Source organism: Scophthalmus maximus, chromosome 13 (assembly GCF_022379125.1).
Source record: "Scophthalmus maximus strain ysfricsl-2021 chromosome 13, ASM2237912v1, whole genome shotgun sequence".
NCBI classification, from domain to species: domain Eukaryota; kingdom Metazoa; phylum Chordata; class Actinopteri; order Pleuronectiformes; family Scophthalmidae; genus Scophthalmus; species Scophthalmus maximus.
In genome coordinates this window covers 11916052-11937268 of record NC_061527.1, presented here as the reverse complement: position 1 = coordinate 11937268, position 21217 = coordinate 11916052, and the positions used below count along the sequence as shown (strand labels likewise).

The window sequence follows — 21217 nt, the reverse complement described above, 5'->3', positions numbered from 1 at the left end:
AAAAATATATGTAATAATGTGTGTTTTAACAGAAGCTCTTGAGTGTGTGTCAGGGAGAGAGAGTGTGTGTGTGTGTGTGTGTGTCTGAGAGACTGTTGGGAAAATATTGAAAGTGCACCCATTGAGCTAACCTTGGACTTAAACCCAGGCCGCTTCATGAATGCAGGCAGTGTACTCAGTACATGGAGTTCTTCCTGTGAGAGATGGTCAATGTGGTGCACTGCACTGAAAAACACTCGAGCTGTTGCTCAAGAAAGTTATAATGAAATAACTGATTCTCTCAAACTTTCACTTCCTCAAGCACAACATTCTGGCCTCCTCGTTGTAAGACGAGCTAAACGTTTTGAGCAACTTCTCCAGAAAAAATCCTCACGTTGCAAATCTTGATGTCTCCCTTTTATTAAACTACAGCACCAGGCTCATAACAGGTTGTAGCTTTTACATTTACTGTGATGATGCCCCCCTTTTTTTTGTTGTTTCAGCTCTGTCATGACTCAAGATATTATTAAAGAGGAGAACCTGAGAGATGACCTGCGCTACTACTTCATGAGCCCGTGTGAGAAATATAGGACCCGACGACAAAAACCCTGGAAACTGGGAGTTCAGATCCTGAAAATTGTCATGATCACGACACAGGTATGTGCGGATAGATTTAATGTAGATTAGCAAAAGATCTGGAGAGCAGAACCACACATAAGACACGTCTTGGTACAGTAATCTGTCCAAACCATGCAGCCAAGTGCAGTAATGCATATGAATTAGTGTTGGTTTTTGTGTTGACATATTTAAAATTTGAGAGACAGGTTCCTATGTCATCTGAGTGTGTTTGGGAGTGCTGTGTCATGAATCCAATTCTGACAAACTAGGGATTTATACATTTTCTCTAATGTCCAAAAATAATTTTTTGTTTTTGTTTTCAATACCAAAAAAGTACTACAATCTACTCAAGTTCAAAAGAAAAATTACTTGCACATTTTAGTTGAAAAGTAAAACGACTGTAAAAAAGTGACCAGCTAAAATGTCCATTGATGTATGTGACCATTAAAATTTACACTGGACATAGTCCAAATTAGTAAAACGGAAGAGAATAGAAAGTCTTTCCTGTAATTATGCAAGAGAAAAACAGTATAATAAAAGTAGAGGTGCTACCTCTGAAAACAGTGCAAATTTATAAAACAACTCTGAAATCCGAGAAAAGACACAAACAATAAATACGAGACTATTAAATAAAATACTGTCAAAAGTTTTAAAAAAAATTAAAATTGTTGAAGAACATACATATCATATCATATTCAGATGATAAAATTCATTGTTGTTTTGACTCTTGTGAAGCAAAAACTGACTTAAAAAAAGGACAAACCACAGACTGCTTGAGACGGAGCACTATGTAAAGCTCCAAAACCAGATAGAAAGATGTTTCTGGCTTTAGACGAAGATTCTGGAAAATGCCACTAGTTGGTTTGATTATTACTGTAAGAATTTACATAAATGTTCAATTTTTTCATGTTTGTTTTTTCCTACTGTAGCTCATCCTGTTCGGCCTCAACAACCAGCTGGTGGTGTCCTATAAGGAGGAAAACACCATGGCCCTCAAAAACATCTTCCTGAAGGATTTTCGTGGGGTGGATGAAGACGACTACAGTGTTGCTGTCTACACCCAACATGGTGTATATGAAAGTCTATTTCATGTCCTGGATCAGGCAAGTTCAGCTTCCCCACCTCCCACACACAAACACACACACATCCACACACACACATCCATACACATCCATACACACACACACACACACACACACACACACGCACACACAGACACACACACACCTTGTTTAATCTTTACAACTACTGTCAGAGAACTAAAAAATGGTGGTTGTGATGTAGCGCTCATGTCCTGTGCGATGAATAGTACAGATGTCAGCGTTCCCATCACTGCACAGCTAAAGGCGGTTGTCGAGGCGATTTTAGTTGTTTGTTTGATTTAGAGTTGTTTGTGTGATTGATTAGAAACACACACTATTTATGATGATATATTAAATATTGAATTTCATTACCTTGAACCAAGGACTCTTGCTGCCGTGAGACATCTGACTTCTCCAGTCCTATTCACGACTTTGATGTTGACATGAATGGATTCACAAGTTTGAAATTGGCAATTCGGCTAACTCTGTAATGAGGATGGCTTGAATCCCAGTTTGGTAGGCTTGAGTTTGCATGTTTGCTTGAGTTGAGATCTATCCTGTTCTTAGATTAATTAGACCATAAAGAAAAGAAAAAGCAAAACAAAATATTATTTTGAATTAGGAAAATAAACCCTTTTATTTATTTACATATATTGTTTAGTATCGTTGAAGTCTGTAAAACTGTAGATAACAAGGTGATAATCTTTTTATTTGTCTTTAATTCCATTGAGTGAATATACGCACACATGTGCACTAGAGCCCTGGTTGTGATCAGGTTTTTTCTGGTTATGTGCAAAGCATATAAACATAATATTGTGGTCTTAGAAAGCTGGATAATTATGATCATTTATATGAATGACCTGGTTTGTCATGTGCCTTGTAAATGCCAAATGCGGAAAATTATCCGAACCAGGGTTGGACCAAACTTGTCTGCTAATGTTTATATACTTTAAACAATTCCACTGAAATAGTTTTTTCTTAAAACCCTATCCCTGGGAAACAGACTGGAACTGCTGTCTTTTTTTCCAGATACTTAATGTTAAGTAAATTATCTCTGTCTTTGTGTGTGTGATGACGGCCAATAGTCTTGTAACAGTGTGTTTTACCTGAGGCTTGTGATATTTACAGTACAGCCAGTTGGGCCGGCTCTCTACGGGTCCCATCACATACGCCGAGGACGAGGACGGCAAACTGCTTCCGCTCATCGTCTGTAAACAGCACTACAAGAGAGGCATCGTGCAGCCGTCGGACGAGGCCTACGACATGGACGCCCAGCTGGAGACAGGTGTGAGGGCGCAGTCGCAGTTGGTCCTAAAATATCACCTGCAATTTTGCCACACTGTTCTGTTTTTCATCGTACACAAAGACTTTCAGTATGAATATATATATATATATCATACTGTATGCCTCAAGTACAAAAGCATCATTCTCATCGCAAATATCAGCATTATATTAATGTATATTACATAATGTTTACTAAAACTGTCAAATGAAAGGGTTTCATTTGCAATAGACACGCGATCTTTCACTGACATTAGCCGTTTTCTCACTCTGTTCATCTCTATTCATCTCAGTTTGTTTGTCTCATGATCCAAAGACTGCAAACCTGCAGAGAACCCATAATTCATCCTTTTTTGACCTGGATTTTTACAGGTATACAGTGCCATCAATACAATGTGCTGCTGTTAAAATACAATATTTTCCTTTCATATACATTCAAATCACTTCATCATTTTTCAGGCTTGTCGACATCACAATAACTTTCCAGCTGAAGGGAATCAACCTGCAGACAGTGCGTTCACGGGAGTTGCCTGACTGCTACTTGTTCCATGTCACGGTACAGTTCTGCTTCTTTCTGTTATAAAAATGATACTTCCCCTCATTGAGAGAAGCGATGTGGAGAGCTTCCAGAAACTTTGACACTCTTTGTACTTAAGACTTTTACATTAAACAGATTTGAAAGGAAAAAAATTGTTTAATTGTGTACAATCAAAAGTACTAAGAGTGTCAACGTTTCCAGAAGCTCCACATTATAGTATAAAAAAATACAACCATATATTTTTTTCTAATCTACTTTTCTTAAATCATGTCCCTAGATAACATTTGATAACCAGTGTCACAGCGGAAAGGTGAAAATATTCCTGGACACAGACGCTCAGAGCAGCACGTGCAGAGACTGGAAGATATCTGGAACGGGTAAGGTGGCATTGTCTGACCAAATGGAGAAATGCAATAACAAATCATTGAGAATCAGACAGAAATCCATCAAAAATATTACAAGATTAGGAGGTTTTTGCAACTTTTCTTCTCCGTTCTAGTGCAGCGACGGGGGTTAGCAGGCAAATGCATGTTTGTAGTGTTTACACATTACCGTTAATTTCAAGATTCAAAAGGAATTTAAGTCATGTAATACTGAAAAACTCTCACTCTGAGACGTGGTTAGTCATACTTCAATGTGATTATCTGTAATTTATTTCAGAGAAGGTGAACATTGTGAAAAAACGAATACTTAAATACTTAAATACTTAACGCCTTTCTACTTCAGTTTCAAGGCCTGACACTGCTTGTGAGGCCTTTTCTCTCAAACGTGTTCTTATCAGTAATGAGTGTGAGGCGGTTATGCAAGAGATAATCAGTCACTCACACACGGTCTGTCTGTTGCAGCTCAGAAGAACACACACTATCTTCTGATATTTGACGGCTTCGTCATTCTGGTCTGCCTCACGTCTGCCGTGCTGTGCACCCGCTCCATCGTGCTGGCCGTGAGGTTACTGCAGGTCAGCAGCCCCGCCTCTGCTCACACGGAACAATATCATACTGAATTTGTTCTTTGTTCTTTCCTCTAGTTCTTCCTCCTTCAGTCCTTCCTCTTTAAATGTATTTCTTTATTATCTGGTTGCTCAACATTTTACAGTCTTCCTCCCTCAACTCATAATAATCGCAATTAATTCAAGTTCCCCTCATTACAGCAGCTGGAATAAGATCCCTATCGCATGTACAAATGCCATTGTGATGTAGATCTTTTACTCAATCGCATTGTTATATTTTCAGAGATTCTCACGATTCTTCCGCGAGAACTACAATCGTAAAGTGTGTGAGGACGACCAGAGTGAGTTTCTGAACGGCTGGTACGTGCTCGTCATCGTCAGCGACCTCTTGGCCATAATTGGAACCATACTGAAGATGGAAATACAAGCAAAGGTAAAAATTGGTCACGTCCTTTCATCAATATAGATATAGGGACTGTTGCCTTCTGTGTAAAGGTAGGTGGCCTTTATTAATGCATGCCAAATAGATGTAGTAGAAAAGGAAAGATAAAAGTCCTTGTATACCTCATTTATTTTTTATTTTTTTTACGATCAGAGACAGCTTGGGGTTATCATCAGACCAGGAAGAAAAAAAGAAAGAAACTACAGTCAAAGTCTCGAGCCTTTAGGATAACCTTTTGATTTTACAATCTGTTATTCATTAAGCAACTGAGAAATAAACTTTGAGGGATAGCTGGTGAATCATCAGTCATTGTCAGGTGGACTTTGGAGTGAAATGACTCGATATACTGTAGACACTGTAAAGACCTGTATATTTTTTACCTGCTTGTCCTTTGAGTGTTTACCCCACGATTGATAGAGACAGAAATAAGCTCTTCTCCATACTCTGTACTCCGCCACCCTCCCACTCCCCTGACTAAGGCTTTTATTTAAGAAGAAATGTTGTGGATCGTGCTTGACTGTGATTTAGAAAAGCACTTTTTGAATAAATTATCATATTAGGCAAAGTAATTAATTACTGAATCGGTTGTCATGGAAAACAAGAATTTTCCAAAATTGAATTGGTGGGAACCTGGTCTCTGATGTATCTGATGGGATGAGGCTGTAAGGAGCAAAGTTTTTCCGTCTGAAATCTGGGGATAAATTTAAGACGCAACATTCAATTTAGGCAAAAAACATAGGGGAGACATGACAAATAATATTTGACGGGTGACGGGATGTTTTATCTTTTTTTGATTTATCTAACAGTGACTGTGCACATTATTGAACGTTGCTGCACATAAAAAGAAAAAACATGGACAGTATTTAAAAACTTATGCTTGTCTAACATTGTAAAACCACCAATAAAAGACATACATGCAGGTACATGAAGACAGACTGTTCCTCTACTGCAGTTCCACATCTAATAAAGTAATCCACGCCAGTCATGTCTCACCTTAACCCCAAATAGCGAATCACAGTTAAAGTGGACTTTAAAATGTGCTCTTTTCCTGCCTGTGGTCAATTAAAGTTTCCTAATTAGACAAAAAATCAGACTAAAAGCAAACTGCCACCTCAATCATTTATTAATTATTTTCTCTCTCTCCCGTAGAGTCTGACGAGTTATGATGTGTGCAGCATCTTTCTGGGAACATCTACATTAATGGTGTGGGTCGGTGTGATCAGGTACCTGGGATACTTCCAGAAATACAATGTGAGTCTTGAGTGTATTCTCATCATTTCATTAGATCATTAGTAGCGTCATTTTTTTGCCAGCTGTTGAGTATAGTTTACATTTTATTTTAAACTTCATTTGAACATTTATATGAAATTTAAGATGCTCACAATCCTATGACATGTTTAAAACCCTATTCTGATGAAATGTCTTCAACTTTGTATGTAGTTGTAACATTTACGTACATAACTATTACTTCTTCCCTATATGCTTCTGGTGTTTCTGCTGTAGGTGCTGATTTTAACTATGAAAGCAGCTTTCCCTAAGGTCCTGCGTTTCTGCTGCTGTGCTGGCATGATCTACCTCGGCTACACCTTCTGCGGGTGGATCGTACTTGGCCCGTACCATGAGAAGGTAACGGACAAGCTGGTTAGAGGAGAGCAGAGAAACTGGAGACCTTAAGCCCGATTAGAGAAGCAGGTTTCTGGGACAGAGTGGAAAAAAGCAAAGGGAGGGAGATGTGACACTATGAGACTGGTGGCTGTGTGAAACTGTGATAGTAGGCCGTTGGCTTATTGAAAGGTAAACAGACAGTAAAGCACTAAAAGGCAATTTTTCATGTAGGCTAAGGGCGTGTACATTTTTTTTTTAAGCTACCGCTGCCTATTTTGCATGAAGACTTGTGTGTAAAGTGACCATGCGCATTTATGCGCTCATCTTTTTTATTAAAACAAGACATTGATTATGCAGTCTCTCCGCATTTTACCAGACCTGACCTTCTCTTTACAGCCCTCTCTGTGAGCCTGTCATTCAGGGTTCTCATGAGAGTATGCTGTGTGCAGGTTCTGGGACTGGACTCGATCGCCAATCACAATCAGGTTTAAAAATACATGTTGACATTCAAGACTAATGCAAAAGTGGCACGCAGCAGTGTGTTCATTATCAGGGTTTGTCGTAGTGAGCGCTCCAGGCGTTCTGTGCCATGTTAACATCTTTTAAAATAACTATTACAGGTGATTTAATAGAGTCAATAATAAGTAAGTTTGTCCAGCTTTTGAATTCAGCTTTATATCTCAAATGGCGAAGTCCGTTTGTCCACAGTAATTTTTTGTCATTTGCCCTTCAGTTTTCTTAAATGTAATTATACTGTATAGTCACTAGGTGTCAGTATATGTTTTGCCCAGTTATCCTCTGGTTTCAGTGACAGCAGCTCTCTGTGCTTCTGGAGTATTGGACATGTGCATACACTCACATCCTTGTCTCTGTTTAAAAATGGCCAGAGGTGTTTTCATCTCATCTCATCTCATCTTCAACCGCTTATCCGTGGTCGGGTCGCGGGGGCAGCAGCTTCAGTAGGGGGCCCCAAACTTCCCTTTCCCGGGCCACATTACCCAGGTCCGACTGGGGGATCCCGAGGCGTTCCCAGGCCAGTGTGGAGATATAATCAGAGGTGTTTTGTTTTTGGATAATAATATGATATGAATACTTGCAGTCTAATAAGCTGAGGGGAAAGGGGGGGGAGATATGGGGGATGACATGCAACAATACCCCCAAATTGGGGATCTGTGATTCTTGTATCACAAATCTCTAAACGACCAGTCTTTGGGGGAACTTATTAAAAAAAAAATGTAGCTACCTGAAATATTCATGTATACACCTCTTTAAGTTCACATACCAGAGAGAGATACATGCACAAGCTACAATAAATAACAGAATATGGGATTTCAAGAACTAATCCTAAATAATAATATGACAACAAGAAAAATTACAAAGTTGGAAGGGGTTGTGTGCTGTTAAAACAAAAAAAATAAAATATGGAGGGTTTTTTTATTCGCTGCAGGTGGGGGAAAATTTGGACAGGCAAGGGCCACAGCTTCAATTTGGGACAGATGGTTTTAACTCCCTGGACAGCAAGTGCCATCAGGGAAAATACGTGTGTGTTTAGCCGTCCTTGCCTGTTAAGATAAATTATTTACGGAAGTCTGCACAGCAGTAGGCGTCTAAACAAGGCAGAGCTGATACTGCTGGAGAGACAGATGTGAGATAGACTGAGATCAGCCACCCCCAGCCAAGTGACTTCTCACTGACCCAATGGAAATGTCTTGATAATCGTGAACTCAAGAGGGGAAACGACTCGAAAGTTGTTGGGTGATTTGAAGTGTGTCAAAAGTAAATATCATATATAACAACACTTTTGCATTAGTCGTGTTTCATTTTCGCCTGTCATCCGTGACAGTGATGCGGCGGCAGTGCTGCTTCAGATAGTTGAAGTAAAGCAGGTTTCTGTTCCTTAAGTTCGTCCAGGCGCTTCTGAAATTTGGCCTTGATATTTACATTGTGGCGGCAGGGGGAGTCCCTGGTAGAGTGCCGTCAGCCCTTCCAGGATCCTCTGTGTATTTACCGAGGGAATAAACACAGAATGTTTGAGGACTTGCTATCCCACACGTCCTCGAGTGCTGTGCCCTGCATCCATACGGTCGCAGTGGGATGTTGTTTTTAGATAAGATCTCATCCTGGAGAACTTGTCTTCTTTAAACATCTGCCTGTTTGTTTGCCTGTCTGTCTTCATCGGTCCACCTCCATCATGTGTCATGCTTCAATCTCTAACACCTCCAGCACCTTTTTTTTAGTGAGGAACCAGCAACAGGACATAAAAACGTAAACAAAATGGACTGTACATATTTGTTAAGCTGTTTGCTGTGGGACCAGCAATTGTGCCTGAAACTTTCAAGATTAAGTCATTCCTCCGAGCTATAGGTACAAGAACCTTCCCCCAACCCGAGCTCTATAAACTGTATGTGCTGAGAAGACCTGCACCGAAGTTTGCATCTGTGTGTGGGACAACCTGCTGCTGTGAGCCTGGACAAGCAGCCTTACCATAGAGAAGCAGTTGAAATTGCATTTGATAGTTCCCCAACCCTGCTTTAGCTTTTAGTGTTGTCTGGACAAAGCAAACAATTTGATGAAATTACCTTGGGCTTTTGAAAATTGTGATAATTTCCCCCCCGGCATTTTTACAGACTAAATAATTAATATGAAAAATATATGGTATATCAATGATGGAACTCAATATTGAAGACCCATTGGAAATGTTGCCTTTTTCTCTTCAGATTTTGTTCATTACCTACGCCAAGGAGGTTATGTGATTGGTTTGTTTGTGTGTGCGTCTGTGTGTGTGTTAGCAGGAAAAGTTATGGACTCAAAATGTTATCGGATGATTTTGCATGAAAATGTTGTCAAAGATACAATATGTCTCTGCCATGGTTACGGGTGATTACATTTTGTGAGGGGGATGCTCTGCCTTGGCGGAGGTCTCCGCTCACTGGGTGCTCTTGTTTGGAACTTCCGTAAAGACCAGTCATTTGTCTCCTCTTCCATGTGTCCTAGTTCGAGGGCCTGAGTCGCGTGGCGGAGTGCCTCTTCTCCCTGGTGAACGGTGACGACATGTTCACTACCTTCGCCCAGCTGAAGGACAAAAACACGTTGGTGTGGCTCTTTAGCCGGGCTTACCTCTACTCCTTCATCTCCCTGTTCATTTACATGGTGCTGTCGCTCTTCATCGCCCTCATCACGGACGCCTATGAGACCATCAAGGTACTGAGGGAGGCGAAATCTGTGGCACTACGTGAATTTGGCTTTTAAATCTTGTACACCATTAAAGGGAGTTCCTACAGAAAGTCACACAATCCATTAGATTGGGAAGAAACGCCACACGTGTGTTACCACTTTAAAGGAATACAATACATTAGATCTGAAATGATTATCTTATTATTGATTAACCTTCAGGATAATCTAAACTGTTTAGAATTAGTTGAGCAAATGTGAGTTTTCACTGCTTTCTTTTTCCTTAGTTTTTTTTGTTATTTTTTTATTTACAGATTTTTGTGCCAAATATATACAAGATACAAAATCCTTTTACGTAAAATTTGGGCTTTGTTTTTACTGTATTATTCTTCATAGACAACACCTAGAACAAGTCTTTGCAGCTGCTTTCACACTTTCACAGTCTGGATATTTTCCTGAACTTTTCCGGAGGGGCTGTAGGTGAGAATGCAAATGTCCACAAATGTTGCTCTGGACATTTTCCGTAGCTTTTCCTGCCAGTTCCCTGGTGAAATTTCCGTAAAATGCCAGAGTGGACCTCTCCAGAGGATTCACAAAGATGCTTCTATGTACTTTCCTATGCATTGGGAGCTAATCGTTGCCTTTATTTGTGGTTTTTTTGCAAACAGAACTACCAGAGGGACGGATTCCCGTTGACGGACCTGCACAAATTCCTCAGAGCGCAAAAAGATTTCCCTGTCGCGGAGGAGAGCAGTCAGACTGAGGATCACGTCAGGAGCTCTGTGTTCTGCTGCTGCCAACGGTATGACGGTGGTCACAGTCATGTTGACACATATGTAATGTTAGACCTTTTATTAACACACCCTGCTAGATACACTCATACATTTGACACCCTGGCTTGGAGCTTCACTATACAAACCCGACTTCTCATCACTGAAACAGGAGAGGTGTTTTCGTTTAAATGCCTTCCCCAAGCGGAGTGTTGGCGAGTAATTCTCTTTACCATTTTTTAACCACTCTTAAAGACTTGCTTCTGTGAGAGTGATGAGTTGGTTCTGCTTTTACGTTTGGTGACGTCTTTGTTGCTAGACGATCATTGCTGTGGTTTTTTTTTGCACTGCACTTGCCTGAGATGTGGATGTCAAACAAACAGCAGTGTTGGATTTGGCAGTCTTTAATTATCGAGTTCGCGTTTTCGTCTGTTTGCTCAAAACAAGAGGCTCCTAGTGTACCAGGAGTCAGTCAAAATAAGATTTTAATGGCCATATATAAGTATAGTTAGATTTCCTTTAGTGTTATAGATTCGTCACGAGTACAGAGGGACAGAGCTGAGCTTTATTTATCTGGAGATATCGCAGATGTTCTGTCAACAGTTCTTATACATGCCAGTCACACAGTACAATTATAGTATAGAACTCGTATAGAACCCATTGTGTTGCACTACAGCAAGACATCACATTTTCTCTATACGTCCCTGTTTTCTGCTCATTCCTTTTCTGTGAGCCAATATCTATCATCAGCAGGCAGCAGCGGAGTTTCCTCCACTCCGCGGTTTGGCTCGGTCTTAACGTGGTCTGAGAGCAATGAAATTAGTGGTGGGAGCTATGCAGACACACCCAGTGATGGGCTGATTACAGAGGATCGGAGGGTGTACACTGGGACACTGTGCACCCCCAGCCGCCCCCCTCACTCTTTACTGTGTTACCACCTCAAATAAACCACGGTCAACGCTGTTTTTTTTTTTTTGTTAGATTGAGCTACAAAACTTTTGTTAAAGCACCGTGATTTGTGGGGACAGAGTTATGATCTGAGGGCGACGGGTGAAAATGTAACTCCAGTTCTCTTTTAATGTGGTGTGTGTGTGTGCGTGTGTGCGTGTGTGCGTGTGTGTGTGTGTTCGAGTTCGAGCTTGTTGAACAATCATTGGTTCCCCTTTAACTTTTTATTTCTACGGAATGGAAAAGTTTCAGCTTTCAACCAGAGCCGGCTCTTCACTGGACTGCAGTTTCCTTCTTTAACTTTTGATTCTGCATAATTTATGATTCATAAAAAACATATTAATATATTATTTAGTTTTCCTGTTTAGATCAATTAAGTTTATGTTAAGGAAATGGCTTGACTGTAAAAACAGGCTGGAGGCTTAATTTCTGTAACCGTCACCATCCTTCCACTTCAAAGTCATGAGACTATTTTATGACTGGGTGCAAAAAATATGTTGTTTATCCCAGAGAAGCAATTTGCTATCAAACGATTATTTTCTGCATTTGAGTCTGAGACTCAAATGTTTGTCCACGCTGTAACAACGAGTCTTGTGATCAGTGGAAAGGAACTGAATTCATTAACAATGGAAAAGTTTACTTTGCTGTATATTTGTGAAGGTTTTGAATGAATAGATAGCTTTGGTCCTTTAAGGTTCATCCATCATTGTTTAATCAGACATTAACACTTCCTGCATGTTTCACAGCTGCATTTTCTATCACCAAGTGTTTTAGGAAGTGTAGTTTCAGTTACAGAGCCATTAAGTAATAATGTGTAATAGTGCACGACAGGCAACTCAATATGCATCTTCTTTGTGGGAATGAACATAAAACTTCCAGTGCCCTCTTAGAGATGGGGGACTTATTGTCATTTGTACTCTTGTCAAGTTACAGATTGTGTTATTGCCACCATTTGTAGCCTCCGTCCTGACCAAATGTCATTTTTATGAGCATCATTGTCTTGCTGTGCTCGCACAAATTAGATCAGTGCTTTCCACAAACATTTGAGCTCATTGGATGAAATTTCATCTGCGTACAATTAGCCTCTTCCTACTGTTATCTTCTTCTACTGCTCTAAGGGCTCTGGTTTGGAAATGTCGTTTGTGAGGAGCAATGGTGACTCTCCATTTGGATTAATAACGTTTTACTCGGAAACCAGTATATCAGGTTTGTGGTTCCATGAGTGTTGAACGGACAAGTGTGGTAAAGGTTGTAACTGACACTTGACTACAGCAGTTATTCACCCAAGGCTTGAGTTTGTTTGCTGTAAATAGATGTTATGTGATAACAAGGTGTAATAGAGCAGCTTAGCCAAGAGTGGATATTATGTTTGAAAAGGGAATTTGACAAAGGGAAGCACTTAGCTGTGCATAGAAGCAATGCATCATTACAGCAAGGCTTAAAGTTGAAGTTTTGATTTCCAAAAGAAGGTTTAAACATGACCGCCTTGCTCTCTGTCAAATACATTCACATCCTCAAACGGCTGCAGCAGATTGTCGAGCAGAGAGTTTGAGAATTGGTCTGACAGACACAATTGCAAACACAACTTGGGAGTGGAATTTGCCGCTTGTGGCAGAGGGAAGATGAGGGAGAAATATGACTAATTGTTTACAGGTTTGATGTAACCGTGATATAATGAGCAGCTTCTCTAGGAATGCAAACAGTCAAACACAAGAACATGTTCAAGATGCATTGTGACAAGCCTGTGACTTTCAAAGCAATTTTATTCTAAGAATTCAGTCACCTGAAATTTCCGACCCTCTCTTCTTGCATCTATTCGCTGTCTGCCTTTTGTGTCCCGGGCCAAACCTACATGCAGGTGGAATCCACAGTGAATGAAGAACAGGCTTGTGCGGGTTTGAATCTCTGGGACATGAGTGTGACACTGTGTGAAACTGTGCATGAGGTGATTTCAACAGCATGTAGGAAGACTTCACCAGTCTGAACAAGCAGCCGTGGGTCCTGCTGAATCTTGATTTCCCCGACCTTTGTAATGAGCTGGATGTGACGGCTAAAAACACATTTACTCAGTCCGGGATGTTTGAATATAAAACAGCCGAGGGATTTTTGCACATGTAACTGACGCGGTTGCATTTCATTGCTCCACATGAGATTATTTGGCAACGATTCATTTTAGTCGACGATCTCCAAACTGCTTCATGGTTCGCAAATGGTTAAGACTTGCCGAACTCCTTTGTCACATCTCGCAGTAGCTGAGTATCGTTTGATTTTCGGATGTTCGTCAAATAAAACGAGTAATTTCAATGTGAGAAATTATAGCTGACATATAGCTTCATTATTTTCTGACAATTAATAGTCTGATCGAGTGATCAATAAATTGAGAAAATATTTCACCAATAATGAAAATAATCATTAGGCGCTGCTCTTCATTTCCTCATTTTCAATCAAACCTTGTCAAACCACTGTCATTCCTGTCCTATGAAGGAAGAGGCCTCTTTCAGGAAAGCTGTACCATGTAAGCTACGTTTCACAATATCAGATCATTTTTTTTCCTGTTAATTTTGACATGTTTGACACATACTTACTTAATTTGTTGCCTATTTAGTAATGAATATTTAATGTTAAAGAGGCCAAGTGTTTAGGGGCTTTGATATCCTAGGGGGGAAAAAGGATTAACCCGTGTTAATGTGTAGCTCGATTAAATTATAAAACAGCTCAATTATTATAATGTTGTTTATTCTGTGAAAGTTAAGATAAGACTTTATTAATCCCATGGTAGGGAAATTCACTTGTTACAGCAGCAGCACAGTCAAAAAGGCATCATGGAAAAGAGGTAGAAATATATAAATAAATATACTATAAGAAAATGGAAGAAAAACTACGAAAGACTACGAAGACATTTCATTGACGTGAAGACATTTGCAGATGCATCAGTCAACCACCCATATTAGTGGCCTGAACGGAAAACATGCATGTCTTCATCTATATATGGTTGTACCGATGAGACATCATTGAGGTCATGCCTCTTCTTGGTTTTTTTTTACAATATGTTTACAGAGTTCCAGAAAATGATGATGTCATACTGATCAGCTGATAACTTTCCCACCTCCAAATGAGAGGGTTCCGGGAGGAAGAGGAGGAGGAGGAGGAGGAGGAGGAGGAGGATGCTGGGAACAGGACTGATACAGATGTCAGATACTGATGCTGGAAAAAAAACCTGGAATATGCAGAGATACCTTCTGTGAAGTGAAGTGTGAAACACCAAACAAGTTCCCTCTGGTGAACATGAAACTGGAGCACAAGCCGAAGCGTTGGACCAGGACAAAAAGGTTTCACGTTTTATTGAACAAGGAGTCTACTCAGCCTTTTTCAGGCATGCATATGCAGTACAGTTGCCAAAGAACTGGATTCACTGTTGTTATGAACTTGACTATTGCTGCAAAAACCAGGTCGATGCAACGTCAAGCAGTGCCCGATGTAATTTGATAAGAGTTGGAGTAGAGATGGCAGTAAAGCCGATGTTTTTCTTTGTCTGTTGTTGTAGTAGTTTTCCTTTCTTTGATTCAAATGTGCTCAGTGAGCTGAGAGTCAGACGGCAAATTACAAGTAAGCAGTCAAAGCTGTAGGTAGATTTGATTATTATATGGTCAGTATAATGCCAGCAGCGGTGGGACCCTGATCTAAAATGTTGAAGACGGCACAGTGCAATGATTTTCCTTCTGTGCTCAGAAACATCATGAGCTCCACAGGTTTCTCTAGATTTCCTAACAAGTTAACATGTGGGTGGAGATTGAGAAAGAGGGGGACTTTTGAATGACAACACCGTGACTGGAGTATGACTCAACCTCATCATTAGATCTTCTTTTTTTTTTTTTAAGTCATAAAACGTGTATTTACTTCTTGTGCAGGGGAAAAGCCTGGTTGTTGTCGTGTAAAAATGGCCTGAATTTTTTTACTCATTCATCCCCTCTAACATCCAACGACTGAACAATATTCGATTGTACAGTGTGTTACATAGTTTACAAAAGGTTAAGTAAAAAAAACAAAAACAAAAAAAAAAGGCTTGGAAATCGATAGTATCACAAAATGAACTGGATGTACAGTCGCTGTAGTGGATCTCGTGTCCAGAAAGTCAGTGATGACACACACACACACACACACACACACACACACACACACACACACACACACACACACACACACACACACACACACACACACACACACACACACACACACACACACACACACACACACACACACACACACACACACACACACACACACACACACACACACACACACACACACACACACACACACACACACACACACACACACACACTATTCTAATGTGCAGAGTTAAAGTGGAATTCTACAAAAAAAAGACTTAATTTTGAAACGTACAAAAGTAACAGCTGGACTTAAACAGAATTGTGAATGTTTTGAACATTTCCACATTTGATAATGTAAAAAAAGAGTTGTGACTTATTCCCTTCACACCTGACTGAGAGGTGTGCAGATTACACTATATACAGTCAATGTGTTGTGTATCTAATATCACAAAGCTTAAAATGACCCTTTTTTATTAGAAGTTTTCAGTAGGAAAAGAACCTAAAAATCTTCTTTTTTATGTGGAATTCCTCCCAAACATCTGTCACAGTAACATCAGTGCTTCACTACGGGTCAGTTCAACACGGTCCCACTTTAACATATTAAACTACATGGCATCGACTGAACCCCGTTGTCTTCTCGTGTCTTCTACTCGCAGCCCGTGTTCAGAAACACCTCACCTGCTCTGCCGTCACTCATTTTTAATTCAATGCCCTCTGACCGATGAGACTTTCACGCTCATCAGAAGTCGACGTCTCTGCCACACGGGGCGTGTCCGTCAGGTCTGACCAGGTTCTGTTGCGGTTTGTACTCAAGTTCATCTATTACAAGACCTCTATCATTTGGTGGGCTGCCTCTTAAAACTGTCTTTCCAAAATGATTTCAGTCTGGAGGTGATGAAAAAACCTGATAACATCATTAAATGCCACCCCATTACATTAGTAATATCTCATAACAAACTGAGAGTTTGTGAGTTCACGTTACAACTCAGGCCAGAAAAAATCCAGTCCTTCTAAAAACAACAGCAGGATATTCACTCCAAGGATTTCCTTTCCACTAATCTGTGTCTTTAGTTTGGGTAAACAAATGTCAGTTATACTTTTAAGTTACACAAGTCGTTAACAAATCAGTTTGCCCGTGAGCTGGTTCAAGCAACACATGCTTTTTTGTGGAAAATAGGAGAAAGCAATACGTTGAAGCAAAGACGGCAACGATTGCAGATTTTCATGTGAACGGGGGATCCACCCCAAACAAACATAACTTCCGTTTTATGTATAAGAAGGAGAATTTTGTGGATTCAGGTTGTTTTTCCAAGTTTTTGAACTTCCACTACACTTTAGTTAAAGAGGAGACCTATAGAAAAACGAGATGTAAACTGACATGATGTAACATGTTCAAAGCAAAGCAGGCACCTGCCCACGCAGGGTCCCAGAGCCCCGGGGGCCCCTAACCGACCGCACTGAAAACTGAAGGCCAAGTAATGGTATACCCAGATGACGGCACTGTTTTGGTTTCAGAGTCTGTGTTTGCTGTGTGTCTTATAATCAGTGGGATCTTGGGGGAAGACAAACAGAAGCGACAACACACAAACTGCGGGGAGTGTGAGGGGTCAGTACATTGGCCTAGTGCGTGACAGCCATGGTCGTATGCTTTTCAATCAAGGAATCACATAATTACTTTGTCACTGGTGAAGAAGTACTTGTATCCCTAACTAGAGTCAAAGTATCCCTGTTATGTATTATATATTTATTGTTATTATCAACTTAAATGTATCTAAACTTAAGTATCTAAAGTAAGATTAGATATAAATCTACTCATTATGCAGAAACAGCCCTAATACTAATACTAACATATCATTTTATGGTTAATACTCGAAAGGATTCTACTCTTATAGCTGGATGAGGTGGAATTGGAATTTCAACAACTTTCTGCAAAGTTTTGTCGTTTAGTCCTGCGCTATATGACCGAGATGTGTGTGAGGGGCCGTGAAGCGATTAATGAAAAGGTTCAAAAAGGAAAGTTTTTCTCCTAATATAATCATTTTGGACTTTTTGGAAAATTGTGTGTGCCTCAAACAGTTACTGATATGAAGCAAGGAGAGAACTTTTAAAGGGGCAAATAACCTTTTTGCATTGCTTTAATCTTTAAGAATGTGTTGGAATCTATGAAATGATCATATGTTTTAATGTAAATGTCAGTTACTTTTCATCTTTTATAACTCCAGCTGCCAAGTAAACACAAAGTTGAACCAAAAATGGATGATGGGGACAGGAATGTGCCCTGCTAATTCTGTAGTTATTTTTCTTTCAACACATTTAATAGTTTGTTCAGAAAAACACCATTTACATTTCACTTAATTCTAATTGAACTCATTTGATTCTTATTCTACTTGACTCATTTCATAAAGGCCAATTCATTATTTTGACTTGAATACGATGTATTCTCTTCTTAACACTCCAAACCGACGATTGGAGATGAGAATGTGTTAGTCGTGTAATCATGTCTTGATACACACTTTGCACGAGTGTTTCCATTCTGCGCCACTTTATACATGCTCCACTACAGTCACATTTGAGTGGGATACATTCCACTTGTCATTCCACTGCAGTTATTTGCTGCAACTGGAGTGGACATGATTCAGATCAAGATGTCTCCCTGATGGATGAAAGGCGAGACCAATGATCCAAATACAATCTGGTAGCCACAAAGTTGTACGTGAAACAATCCGAGTTCCTAAACAAGTGGATATTAATAATAATGTGAGCGCACCTCGTGTGGTCACCCGGGGCAACGCAGCCGCGGGACCGGGCGGCACGCACACGCCCCGTGCGTCACCGAGCCCAAGCCTCCGCTCGGTCGCTGCCGCGGCCGCCGTCGCCTCCTCAGTCCACTGCTGCGGAAGCTCCGAGGAGACAAACATGTTCATGAACTCGGCACGCAACATTTCGCAACTCTTTGTCTCCTGACGCACGACGAACCGGCCTCCAGCGCAGGTAAACGCACCTGGCTCGTTGCGCCTTTGCGCAACTCTTTGTTTCTTTCACTTTGTTGCACTATTCGGGACTTGTTGAATACGTTTGATTCCATCTGCTCTGTTTGGTTCTCTGCGGTCCACTTGAGCTCGTCTCTCTTCGTCGATCTGCCACTGCTTGTCCACTTGACTTTTTCTTTTTCCCTCTTTGCTGCTGTTGGCTGAGGTAAGGGTAGTTGCATGACAGAAGAAGGCTCCTCTGGTAATGGCGTGAACTCCAATGTGTTGTTTGCCTGAAGAAATGCCTTTACCCATGGGAGACATTTAATAACATGGATTCTAACTTGACTGAGTGTTTTTTTGACAATCATTTCAAAGTTACTATGGTCACTATCTTCTTTAGTAATGGGGCTCATTGTGATTTCATTTCCACTTAATGGGCTGTGTTGTGTGCACTTGCCTTTTGGAGTGGAGCCAACAAATCTCTCTTGACCCAGAAGTTATTTGTCCTTGAAAAAAGGCGATAAACTAGAGTAGCAAAGTGTTTCAGTTCAGGCTGTTCATCTGTCATATTTAACCGACCGAATTCCCCCGAACTGGATTTGAAATGTCTACAAGGCGTTTGACAGTTTACCACATTTTCTTCAGTTGTTAGATAGATAGATAAGTATTTATACTAGTGCTTCAGGGATTAATTAATTAATAGTTTAGTCGATGGGAATTAATCGGCAAAGATTTTGCTGATCGATTGATAATTTAAGTAATTTTTTGAGCAAAGATGCCAGACAATTGCTGCATCCAATTTCTTAATCATCAGGATTGTCTGCTTTTCTTTTTTTGGAATAAAACAAAGTAACAAAACATTTTTTCCGGTATCTTCCCGTATTTCTTAACCAAACTAGAATAAATTGATCGGGAAAATAATTGGCAGATTAATTGATAATGCAAATAATCATATGTGGCAGCCCCATTTAATGTCAGGACGAGGTAGAAGTCTCTTAGGTAAACATTTGGAGTCAAGATAACCATATGATATGATGTCATTATAAACAGTTTTCTCCTTGTTTCACAGACCCCCCCCGAAGATGGCCGAGCAGAACCACAGCTGTCATTCTGACAAGCCCATGGGCTTCTTCTACAACAACAGTGGCGCTGAAGATAAATGGGACAAAACGCAGCTCATTCTGGTTCAGGTCGTGGGCTCTCTCTTCTGCTGTTTCATCCTGGTCTCCAACGCTATGGTCATCGCTGCCGTCATCACCAACAAGAGGTTTCACTACCCTTTCTACTATCTCCTGTCCAACCTCGCCGCCTCGGACTTCCTCGCAGGCATAGCATACGTGTACCTAATGTTCAACACCGGGGAGGTGTCGCGTAAACTGACAGTTAAAGAATACTTTATCCGCCAGGGTCTGCTGGATGTCAGTCTCTCAGCCTCACTGTCTAACCTGCTGGTGATAGCTCTGGAGCGCTACATCTCCGTCATGAACTTTAAAGTCCACAGCAACCTGACAAAGAGGAGGGTGACGCTGCTCATCGTGCTCGTGTGGGCCGTCTCCATCTTCATGGGGGCCGTGCCGAGTCTGGGCTGGAACTGCATCTGCAACCTGAGCGACTGCTCGCAGCTGGCTCCCATCTTCAGCAGGAGCTACCTGACCTTCTGGTCTGCGTCCAACCTGGTGGTGTTCCTCGTCATGGTGGCCATCTACATGAGGATCTACACCTACGTCAAGAGGAAGACGTCGGTGCTCATGCCACACACCAGCGGCTCCATCAACCGCAAGAGGACGCCCATTAAGCTCATCAAGACAGTTATGGTTGTGCTCGGTAGGTGCCACTTCTCAAAATTCTTGATGATACAACACTGAGTCAGAACATCTCCGGCATTAGTGTGGTGTCAGTGGTTGTGGGTTGCTTTCATCTGGGTTTTAATTGGTCACATCCATTTCACTGAGTCACTGCTGAACGAGCAGGTCTGTGATCTGTGTTATCTTGATATGAAGGAAAACCTGACTCTTATAACACAAACACCAATTTTTTCAGTAAAACTGTTGTCAGTATTTTTCAGGAGTCTCAAATCAAAGAAGAGGAGTCAGTTATCCCTCTGTATCTTGTGTTATGTCTAACTTAAAGTCTTCTGCTTAGTTTTGTACCCAGTGACCTAAAAACTAATTTATAGTGATATAACTCATTATATAAATTTTTGTTTATTGAGTAGATACATTTTACAATAAATACATTAATCTAGTGTGTAACATGAGGTAAAATACACCCATTACATTTTATCAAAGGCTTAAGAGGCATCTTTAAATTGCTTTTGTCAAACCAACTGTCAAACCAAGACATGCATGAGAGTTAGCCGTGGTAATTTTGCCCAGTTGCCCTGCAGGATGATCCGTCTGCCATTGTTCTTTGTCTATGTGGGCATTCTACTCTGCTGTTCCGGCCAGATGGCTCCATACTGTACTGTATGTAGTGTAGGAGCTGTCTGCTTCGGCACACAGTTTTTTCTGCCGTGTAATTATCTCTTCCTGCAAGGACACTGCTCCTCAGCATGTGTGGCGAACCCTCCACACCACACTGGCCTTCAGTGAACGTCCCCTCCTCCCTACACCAAAAAAACAACAACCTATACTTGAGGACCTTGTCAATTGCTTTCAGATGCAGTTTTTCTGTAGCTTGTGTCAGTACACAAGTGATGTCTTTGAAGTTTCCCTTCCCTCAAGTGTCTTGCTTGAGTGTCTTACTTC

General features: G+C 40.7%; 1 protein-coding gene across 4 annotated transcripts in view; it reads left to right on the top strand.

Moving 5' to 3' along the window:
* The window catches only part of LOC118318741 (mucolipin-2), a 28097-nt gene that overhangs the window by 855 nt on the left and 6025 nt on the right, over positions 1-21217 (top strand). Inside the window, exons 2-15 of one of the 4 annotated variants that reach the window (XM_035648665.2) lie at positions 483-636; positions 1527-1700; positions 2808-2964; positions 3254-3332; positions 3420-3516; positions 3776-3875; positions 4344-4456; positions 4731-4880; positions 6039-6140; positions 6393-6515; positions 9489-9695; positions 10334-10467; positions 19540-19737; positions 19877-20068. In XM_035648665.2, the coding sequence (XP_035504558.1) occupies positions 483-636; positions 1527-1700; positions 2808-2964; positions 3254-3332; positions 3420-3516; positions 3776-3875; positions 4344-4456; positions 4731-4880; positions 6039-6140; positions 6393-6515; positions 9489-9695; positions 10334-10467; positions 19540-19737; positions 19877-19925 (1837 nt within the window). In that variant the 3' untranslated portion in view covers positions 19926-20068. Of the gene's footprint in view, positions 1-482; positions 637-1526; positions 1701-2807; positions 2965-3253; positions 3333-3419; positions 3517-3775; positions 3876-4343; positions 4457-4730; positions 4881-6038; positions 6141-6392; positions 6516-9488; positions 9696-10333; positions 10468-14440; positions 14917-19539; positions 20295-21217 lie in introns of those variants that run through there. The other 3 variants (XM_035648662.2, XM_035648666.2, XM_035648663.2) reach the window with 3 other exon arrangements.